This window comes from Phyllostomus discolor, chromosome 6 (assembly GCF_004126475.2).
Source record: "Phyllostomus discolor isolate MPI-MPIP mPhyDis1 chromosome 6, mPhyDis1.pri.v3, whole genome shotgun sequence".
NCBI classification, from domain to species: Eukaryota; Metazoa; Chordata; class Mammalia; order Chiroptera; family Phyllostomidae; genus Phyllostomus; species Phyllostomus discolor.
Window position 1 is genome coordinate 63,268,890 of NC_040908.2, and position 11,076 is coordinate 63,279,965.

Below are 11,076 nucleotides of genomic sequence, written 5' to 3' on the forward strand. Positions count from 1 at the left end.
CTGCACTTGAATGGACTTGAATGTCTATTTACTTCACCAAATTAGGAAAGTTTTCTTTCATTATTTTTTCAGACAGATTTACAATTTCTTACTCTTTCTCTTCTCCTTCTGGCACCCATATGAGGTGAATGTTGGATTGCTTAAAGTTGTCCCAGAGGCCATTTATACTATCCTCCTTTTTTGGATATTTTTTTCTTATTGTTCTGCATGGTTGTTTTTTGTTTCCTTATGTTCCCAATCATTGATATGATCCATCCTACTCTTGTTTTCCTGTACATTGTTCTTTATTTCAATTAGTGTCCACTTCATTTCTGACTGGATCTTTTTTAGGCTGCTGATGTCCTCACTAAGTTCCTTCAGCATCCTTATAAACAGTGATTTGAACTCTGCATCTGATGGATTTCTTATCTCCATTTTGTTTAGCTCTTTTTCTGGAGTTTTGATTTGTTCTTTCATTTGGGCCATGTTTCTTTGTCTCCTCATTTTGGCAGCCTCCCTGTGTTTGTTTCTATGTATTAGGTAGAGCTGCTGTGACTCCATGTCTTGGTTGTGTTGCCTAAGGTGGTAGATGTCCTATAGGTTCCAGTGGCACAGCCTCCCCTGCACCCAAGCTGGATACTCAGTGTTCATCCTTCATGTGGGTGGAGTACCCCCTTCTCTTGTAGTTGAGCCTTGGTTGCTGTTGGAAGATCAATAGGAGAGATATACCCTAGTCAGTCAGCTGCAAGGACTAGTTGTGACTACTGTGAGCCTTCCATGGAGGATCAGCTGTGCAGAGATAGGGTGGTGGTGCTCTGATGTGGTCTGCAGCTGCCCATTGGTTGTGTTGGCCCTAGGGTTTCCCAGGTGGTACAGGTCTGAGCAGGTCTGGTGGAACCCTGCCTGAGCTGTAAAGCAATCTGAGATGGCTGTTTCTGATGCTGGGCTTAGAGATTCCCAGGGGAAGCCAAGCTGTGACTCTACTCTGGCTGCCACTAGGGATCACTGAAGCCAGTTCTGGTTTATTTGATAGGATTAGGATCCAAGACCAGCCATTCTTATGGAAAAACAGCTTGGGTGGGTCCATAGGTTGGGTGGGATAGAATCTCTGTGGATCTCCAGGGTGGGTCACACAGAGTTAGCCAGGTTGATGGAGTGTCAGATATGGTACCAGCCTAGTGGCTCTGTGGGTGGGGGAGGGCCCAAAAAGAAACAATGGCCTCTGCTCGCCCTGATGCCAGACTCTTCAGTCTCTTCTTATATACCACTTGTGCCCTTCAAGCTGCCACCCCAGTGTTGCAGCTCAGAAAGAGGGAGTTTGAGTAGGTGAGTCCATGTGTGGGTTCCCCAAGAGGAACTGCTTAGGGCTCCAGTAGCCTCCTCCACCGACTCAATCCCTGCTGGTTTTCATAGTCAGAAGTTGTGGGGACTTATCTTCCTGGCACTGGAATCCTGGGCTGGTGGGGGCTGGTGTGGGTCTGCGACTCCTTGCTCCCACAAATCCCTCCTGAATTTTTATCCACATGAATGTACAGCCAGCCCAATCCATAACCACACCTCTTCTACCATTCTGGATGGATGCAATTTCTTCAATTCTGTAGATGTCAGACTTCCATTTAACTCAAGTGATGGTTGTTCTATATTTTAGTTGCAATTTTGATGTGGTTGTGCAAAGATCCAAGCCACATCTTCCTATGTCACCACCTTGACTGGAAGCCAAGAGTGGGGTGATATATTTAAAGGGCTAAAGGAAAAAAAGTTTTTTAATGCTAACAACCAAGAATATTTAATAGATCACAGTTGTCCTTTAAAAATGAAGGAAAGATAAAGCCTTTCCCAAACAAACAAAAGCTGGAGTTCATTACCAGTAGCTCTATCTTGTAAGAAATGCTAAAAGGAGTTCTTCAGGATAAAATGAAAAAATGCTAATTACTGTTAACTTGAAAATAAAAGGGCCCTCAAAGTGAAAAGCAATAAACATTTATTTGAGATCAATAAGGATAGTTATTTGGAAATATTTACTTCAAGCAGAAGCTCAAATGATGTTCTGATTAGGAGACAAAGGCAAAAATATGAGAAACAGAAAGGGAATAATTACATCAATAGAAAGAAGATATTTCTATTGGTGCAGATAACATAACATAGTGATATTAATTCTAAACAATGTCTTTAATTTTCCAATCCAGTACTCATCAGTTCAGTGGTCATAATAACTCTTTTTTTTAAATTTTCACAAACAGTTCTTTGGACACAGTGTTACCCTAGGCCAAGTCCAAAGGTTATCTTGTGGTGTTTTAACGTTCCAAAGGTTTGAGACAGGAGATGTGCAAGGCAGGTCCTCTGACATGGCAGCTCTGGATTCATTTTAAGTGATTCCACTTCTGGGAATTTATCCAAAGAAACCCAAAACACTAATTCAAAAGAATATAAACACCCCCATGTTCACTGCAGCATTATTTACAACAGCCAAGATACGGAAGCAGCCCAAGTGTCCATCAGCAGATGAATGGATAAAACAACTATGGTACATTTACATAATGGAATACTACTCAGCCATAAAAAAGAAGAAGATTTGACCCTTTGCAACAACATGAATGGACCTGGAGAACATTATGCTAAGTGAAATAAGCTAGTCAGAGAAAGACAAATACCATATGATTTGATACCATCATGATACCATATGATCAGCCATACATGGGTGAACTAACTGAACTAACATGCAAAATTGAGACAAACTCATAGATAGAGAAAAGGATGACAGTTCTGGGGTGGGGGTTGAGGGGTAGCAGGATCAAGCAAAACAGAAAAAGAACTCATGAACACGGACAACAATGTGGTGATTGCAGGGGGGAAGGGAGTGGGTGGAAGTGAATGGGGGTATAAAGGAGATAAATGGTAGTGGAAAAAATACAATCAAAATAAACTATTAAATTTTTAAATAATTAAAATATTAAAATTAAAAAATGAGCAAAGTTGTTTCATTTATATTATTTACAGTACCATAAAAATATACAACACAGTGGTGAAGGTGAACAAATAGTCAAGTTCAGAATTTTCTAATACTGTAATATGGGAGTGTGTTAATCTTTTAAATCTATTACAAAGATTAAAGAACAAAAATATTAAAAATAACTGTAGCCACATTAATTTGTTAATGTATACACTATATGAAAAGAGGCAAGTTGTGTGATCAGAAATACAAAATGTTGGTGAAGGAGAATAGAATTTCTGTATGTGATTAAAGTTTTTACCATCTTAAAATAGACTGTTATACTTTAAGATGTTTCATGTAAACCTCATTGTTACTACAAAGCAAAACCCTACAATAGAAACAAAAAAGATAAAAAGAAGGGAATCAAAGTATACCACTATGGAAAGTCATCAGTTCACAAAGGCAGACAGCAAGAAAGGATGAAAGGAACGGGGAACTAAAAAAAAAATCTATCCAAAAATAATTAACAAGATGATTAGTAAGTACTTACCTATCAATAATTACTTTAAATGTAAATGCATCAAGTTCTCCAATCCAAGGCATAGAGTGCCTGAATAAATAAAAAATAAGATACAACTATATGGTGTCTACAAGAGACTCAGTTTTAAAGGATACACATAGGTTAAAAGTGAAAGTGTACAAAAAGATATTTCACGCAAATGGAAACCAAAAGAAAGGAGGGGTAGCCATACTTATATCAGACAAAATAGATTTTAAACAAAACTGTAAACAACAGGCAAAGAAGTTCATTATATAATGATAAAGGGGTTAATTTATCAAAAATTTAAAGTAATTGTAAGTATATATGCATCCAACACTGAAGCACCTAAATATATTGAACAAACATTAAAAGATCTCAAGAGAGAAACAGGCAACAATATGATAATGGTAAGTAACTTTAATTCCCCACTTTCAACAATGGATAGATCATCCAGACAGAGAATTAACAAGGAAACATTGGATTCAAACTACGCCAGGGGTCCAACCTTTTGGCATCTCTGGGCCACCCTGGAAGAAGAAGCATTGTCATAGGCCACACATTAAGTACACAAACACTAAAAAAACACACAAAAATATCTCATAATGTTTTAAGTAAATTTACGATTTTGTATTGGGCCACATTCATAGCCATCCTGGGCTGCATGCGGCCCACTGGCCATGGGCTGGACACCCCTGCATGGAACTAACAGACATATACAGAGCTTTCCATTCAATGGCAGCAGGTTACATGAGGTCTGTGCAGAAGGTATCCAACCATGCAATATGAAAAATAGACATTTACTGAAGAAGATACAAGGTACAAGAAATATTGTACACAGAACAATGATGCCTCAGTCCCCTTCAAAGTAGGCACCTTGGGACCTCACACAATTCTCCCAGTCACCATCAGCTGCCCCATCATATTTTCCTGAATCTCATTGACAGTCTGAAATCTCTTTCCTTTCAAAGGTGATTTTAGTTTTGGGAAAAGCCAAAGTCACGGGGCACCAAATCTGGGCTGTGGGGGTGCTGAGTCACCTGAGTGATTTGCTGTTTTGCCAAAAAACTCTGCATGAGATGTGATGCATGAGCAGGCATATTGTCATGATGAAGCTGCCAATCACCAGTTGCCCATAGCCATGGCCTTCCAAATCATTTGAATATTTTTCATAGAGGAATGTTCAAGCTTAACACAAAATTTGAAACAGACTCATCGCTCTACTCGCTCAGTCATTTTGAATGTGATGGCCACATAGTGCACATGCTCACTCACCAGTGTCTAACTTAATATTGCTAAAATGCCCACACTATGTAAAGCTAGTTATAAATTCAATAATCCCTATCTATGTTACAATGGCATTTTCACAGAAATTAAAAAAATGATCCTAAAATTCCTATGGGACCATAAATGGCTTCATGTAACCAAAGCAATCTTGAGAAAAAAGAATAAAGCTGGAGGCGTGACACATCAGGCATCCTGATTTCCAACCATAATACAAGGCTAGAATGGTCCAACAGTATGGTGCTGGCATTATAACAGACACAGATCAATGGAACAAAATACAGACCCCAGAAGTAAACTCATGTACTCGACAAGGAAGCAAGAATACTCAATGGAGAAGGCTAGTCTCATCAGTAAATGGTGTTGTGAAAACCGGATATTTACGTGTAAGAATGGAATTGGACCCCTGTCGTGCACCACTCACAAAACTTAACTCAAAATGTGTTAAAAGCTTAAAAGTAAGACATGAAATCGTAAAACTCCTACTAGAAAACATAGAGAAAATCTCCTTGACATTGTTCTTGGAAATAATTCTTGATATATCAAAAGCACAGCAACAAAAGCAAAAATTAACAAGTGGGACATCATACTAAAAATCTTCTGCACCACAAATGAAACAACAGAATTAAGAGTCAATCTACATAATGGTACAAAATATTTGCAAACCATCCATCAGATATGGGATTAATATACAAAATCTATAAGGAACTCATACAACTCAAGAGCAAAAATCAAAATAACCCAGTTTAAAAAAAATGGGCAAAGGACCTAAATAGATTTTTTTCCTAAACAGAAAAATGACATACAAATGACCAACAACTGTATGAACATGTGCTCAATCATTAGGGAAATGCAAATCAAAACCACAATGAGATACCACCTCACACCTGAAACTGGTGCAGCCGCTGTGGGAAACTGTACAGAAGCTCCTCAAAAAATTAAAAATAGAGCTACCATATGACTCAGCAATTCCACTTCTGGATACTCATCTGAAAAGAATGAAATCACTGTCTTGGAGAGCTGCCTACCTCCCTGTATTTGCAGTATTATTCACAATAGCTAAAACATAGAAACAATCTAAGTGTTTATTGAGAGATAAATGGATAAAAAATGTGGCATGTATACATACAATGGAATATTATTCAGCCACAGAAGAAGAAAATCCTGCCATTTGAGTAAACATGGTTGAAACTTGGGAGCATTATGCCAAGTTAAATAAGTCAGACCAAGAAAGACAAATGTTGTATGATTTCACTTACGTGTGGAATTTAAAGAAGTGGATCTCATAGAAGCAGAGTTGAATGGTGGTTGCCAGGAGCTGGGCTGGGGAAGTGAGGGTGATGCAGACACTGGCCCGCAGTGTTCGTGTCATTATGGATGAAATGAGACATTCACACGGACTACCAAGTCTGGTGGAGGAAAAGGGACAGCATAGCTTTTCTCTCAAGGGGAGCAAAAGCCGCGACTTCCACCATGACAGGCCTTTATTGGGTTTCTTGGCACATTACATGATGGTCCTCATTTACTATGCACAGGTTCACTTTAGGTGGTTACCTTTTATAGAAAACAAAGGAGCCAATGGTGCTAATCACATCACAGAAGAGGGATATTTGCAAATGAAAAGGCAAAAGTGGTTGAACCAGTTACACTCATCCTTGGAAGGTTTAGCATGGATTTTAGGAAGTTACTTTGCAGTAAATGTCCTCAATTCAGGGTGAGGGAGTTTTAGCAAAAAGCAAGACTCATAGTGGCCTAGGCACATTGCAGGTCTGATTCCCCACAGGAGAACCTACCCATGGGCATGGGTCCTGTGCATCTCTGAGTGGGAGCTGGGCCCACGCCATGCAGAATGGTCTCCTACATGAGGGGATATTGGTCACAGGTACAAATGACCGGTTGCAATGTGAGTAAGCTCTGGGATCTGGTGTACAGCATGATGATTGTGACTAACAGTACTGTGTCATAAATGAAAGTTGCTGATGGAACAGATCTTAAATGTTCTCAACACACACATGCACACAAATGATATTTATGTGAGACGATGGAGGTGTTAACTAACCTTATTGTGGTAATAATTTTATATCAAATCATCACATTGTTTACCTTACACAATGGTGTATGTCAGTTGTATCTCAGTAAAGCTGGGAAAAACAGGAGCGAGTTAGATCTTTCTTGAAAAGGATCTACTACCAGAAGAGCTGGCAGACAGCCTCAGATTATAACGACCAGCCCATCCCTACTACTCTGGCTGCCACCCTCTTAGCCTGGGCTTCTGCCAGTTGCTCACTCCCTGGGCTGCTCCAGGCCATGACTGAGCACAGCCTTACTACAGCCTTCCTGTGCCTCGGGAGCCTCTGCAGGTAAGCTTCGCCTGGGGCTCCCCACCAGTCTGGTCTAGACTTTCTCAGAGTTGTCACAGCCAGGCTGCAGCCTGAGGCTCTTCTTACCCACTCCTCTCGTCTCTCTGTCTTATCATTGGTGTCACACTCGCATTGTGGCCTGAAGGCCAACACATTCACTGCATGTCATAACCATGAGTGAACCCAGGGACATGGGACATGAAGCAAGCTGTGAAAGAATGCAAACAGTATGATTCACTGATATAAAATTTAAAAACATGCAAAACTAAACTTTTGGGGGGATGTACACATATGTGTGAAATCACAACAAAATGCAAGGGAACGGTAAGCATGAAATTTAGGATGACAGGTGTGTCTGAGGGAGGGGAGGGCAGGGACAGGAAAGAAGAGGATCACATGGGAGTTCCAACGGTCCTAGTTCTGTGTCTGCGGCTGGGGGTGAGTTCATGTGGGTACCTTTTATTTACATCCAGTATATAATTGTTATTAATATTCCCTCAAACCTACTCAATATTTCTCAAAACAGATAATGGGTCCAAAAGAGATTTCTTCAATTTTCAGAAAATAATAATAACAATAATACAATAGCTATCATTTATTGAGTGTTCACCATAATTTCATTCTTTCATTAATTCTTATAACAATTCTTTCAAAACCCAAATGTAATAATTATTTTAAAATCCTCATATAAAACAAAATAAAATAAGTAAAATATTAATTGTTTTAAAGGTAGAAATAAATCAGATATCAGTAATGAGAAGAGAGAGAAAAATAAACTCAGCTATATGGGAGAGCCAGAAATTCTTCTATCTAAATTTTACAAATAAAATAAAGTCATTTATATAAGTTTGAAGTATAAACACACAAATATTACTATCCAAAGACATGGTCCATGAAGAATGGAAATAGTCCCTCTCCTCAGACCTGAGCCCTGTCTCGGCAACCTCAGGGGCTGGTCCTACCGGCAGGCCGACGACACATCCTTCTGGAGGACGGACTTCTCCCCTGTCTACATCTTCAATCTAGTCCAACTTAAACGCAAGTAGTGAGGGTTAGACAACGTATGATGTGCTTGAAAACATCATTTTTTAGACCATGGATAAAACCTGAATTTTCATATGGAAAAATAAAAGCTTTCACCAGTCTTCTTAGCTCTGATTTTTGCATTTCCAGAAACAGAAGTTTCCCTTACATGTAATCAGAGATTTTTCAGGCCTCGCCAGCTCCTAGGAAGGGGTCACACCAGCAGTGACGCCCTGCCTCTAGAAGCTGAAAAGTACGAGTGGGGCATGGCTCCCAGTTGCCGAGGAAAGCCGGCCTTTTCTTTTCTGCCCTCCTCCACACGTGCAGTCTATAGCCAGCACAGGTGACACCCTGACTTTGGTGTTTAAAGTTTGCGGGGGTGTGGGGCAGTCTTGCAGGACTGAGCTCTTAACCTGTGGAGTCTGATGCTGTCTGTCTCCAGGTAGACCATGGCAGAATTGAGTTGAATCGTAAGACAACCAGCTAGAGTCCAAGTTGCTTGGTGCTGGGAAAACAATCCCCCCCACACACACACACACTGTATGGTACCAGAATCATTAGGAACCATAGACCTTTTAATGAAGTTTTATCAAAATTATTCTTTTTTTTAAAGATTTTATTTATTTACCTTTAGAGAGGGAAGGGAGGGAGAAAGAGAGAGAGAGAAACATCAATGTGCAGTTGCTGGGGGCCGTGGCCTGCAACCCAGGTATGTGGCCTGACTGGGAATCAAACCTGCAACACTTTGGTTCGTAGCCCGTGCTCAATCCACTGAGCTACATCACCCAGGGCAAAATTATTCTTGTACATAATTTTAAAAGTCAATGAGTAATACTAATCTTATTATAAAATGGAATAAACACTATAAATTGCTACCCAGAGACAACTACTAACTCTATTAACAGATGCTTTTTAATCTTTACTTCCTGCCTCTAAAAACCATGATTATGTTGGTACTTAGCAATTTTTCAGTTTAACTCTCATCCACAACTCACCTTACCCCTTATCGCTCACACACTTCGACACACACCCCCCAAAAAATATTCATGCCGTATTTTTGGATAGATTGCCACAGTTTATATTATTATTTCAATGTAAATACTATTCTGAGTCAGGCCATATAGTAAATTATGATTATATTTTTTTCCTAGTTAATTTTTTCCCTGTAATTAAGAACTGCCTTGTTTTTGTTTTTGATTTGGGGGATGGGGTTGTTTGTTTTTGCTTATTTTTCTATGTAAATTAGCATCCCATAATTTCCCCACACTGTTGAAATCTCCAATGCATGCAAATACATTGAGCACATTACAACGTGACTGCATCAGTCCCCTGAGCTGGGAGCAGCTTCACTCTGTCTGCCGGTCTCCTGTGATCTCCTCCGCCGCCACCTTGCAGGCCTGCACTGCTTTTCCTAGGTCAGATCCCCGTGTCCAGGAGCAGGTGTCTTGGTCTTTCCTCAGCCTGACTCTTCATTTGGGCAGAGCACATTCCCTAGTAAGTGTCCATTCAAGCACACAGGAGATAAATCTTGCTTGTTTGAAAAGACACTTATTCTGCTCTTATATCTGATAGAATGACTTGGTGTGGAATTCGACGATGGAAAATAGTTACGTGGAGAGCATCCCATTCTGGCGTAGTGCATTGCTATAGAGGTGTTCAAAGCTGGCGTGGTTTTTTATTCTTTGAATGTGATCAGTTTTAGGTCTATGGCAGCTTTTGGAGTCTTCTATGTGCCCTCACCCCTGCCAAGCAACCACTGTTCTGATTTCTATCATCACAGCTTAAGTTTTCCTATTCTTGAACCTTTTTTCAGGTTTTAAAACTTTTTATTTGCATATTTAAAAATTGTGCAATCTAATAATTAAAATCATTTTAATGAAAAAAATGGCACTCTAATTAAATTCCATCTTACAGGGCACCTCGGACCAGCTTGGTTTTTACTCAAGATTTCACTGTCGTCCAACCCAGCTTCTCCCTTCACCAGCACGCAAGCTCTTTTCCTTCCCTTCCAGCCAGAGGCAGGTGCAGCCTTCATTGTCAGTAGTTCTGATGTGAAAAGGGGCAGTGCAGTCATTTAAACTGATCCAGCCTCTTTGCATCTTACAAAGTTAAACAACTAACAGAAGTAAAATAAGAAGGCAACGCTTGTGCAATGTACAGTGCATATTGGTGGTGCGGGCCTCATTACAATTTGCCTGCTTGCTTCTCCTGTTCAATTGTTTCTTTGGAGGGCTGTGGATTTTTCACTTGCATTTCTGTCTTCTTCAGTTTCAACTTACCAAATTTCTCAATCTCAGCCATATCGGGTTTATCAGACATGGTTGCTGTGGAAGCGGAGAAATGAGAAGAGTCCTATCTGCTCAGTGACCGCCACCAAATCCGCCTACTCTTATACTTCTTATAAACAAAATTTCTTATAAACAAATGTATGCAATATGAATGTTCCTGACGTCACCTAGTTATATGTCTACCAGTAGTTTATCTTCTTTTATTGCTGAATGATATTTCTGTATATGGATATACCACCACTGGTTAATGGAAATTTGGGTTCTTTCCATCTTAGAGATAAGGAATATTTTTTGAGAGCGTGAACATTTTTATACAAGTCATTTTGTTCAATTGACTTCTAAGTCACTCAAGTAAGAACAATCTCGGGAAAGTAAATGTCAATAAAATCAGCAACAAATATACATTTTATGTATCTCTTTGTTTCCATAGAAGCACATAAGCTCTCACCAGCGTGAGTAATCTGAGTCTTTTTATAAGTGAAACTCCCCTTAGGACATCCAGAAGCATGTGTCCCAAACGTGGTTGACCATTGGCACTCACTGGGGTCTTTAGTCAAATATTTATTCTTAGGCCCTGCTCTAAACAGAATTTTGAAGGGAATGGGTTTTAACTTACTAGGTCTGGAGGAATCCCAAACACATGGTTTTTAGCTTATGCCCCAGGTGATGCAG

The 11,076-nt window shown here is 39.8% G+C and overlaps 1 protein-coding gene across 1 annotated transcript; it reads right to left on the reverse strand.

The window, feature by feature from the left end:
- Positions 1 to 10,133: 10,133 nt before the first annotated feature.
- On the reverse strand, positions 10,134 to 10,472 carry LOC114500980 (thymosin beta-4-like). The gene has a single exon (XM_036030230.1). The coding sequence runs from the start codon at positions 10,433 to 10,435 to the stop codon at positions 10,301 to 10,303; it is 135 nt and encodes a 44-aa protein (XP_035886123.1). The 5' UTR covers positions 10,436 to 10,472; the 3' UTR covers positions 10,134 to 10,300.
- Between the last annotated feature and the right edge of the window lie 604 nt (positions 10,473 to 11,076).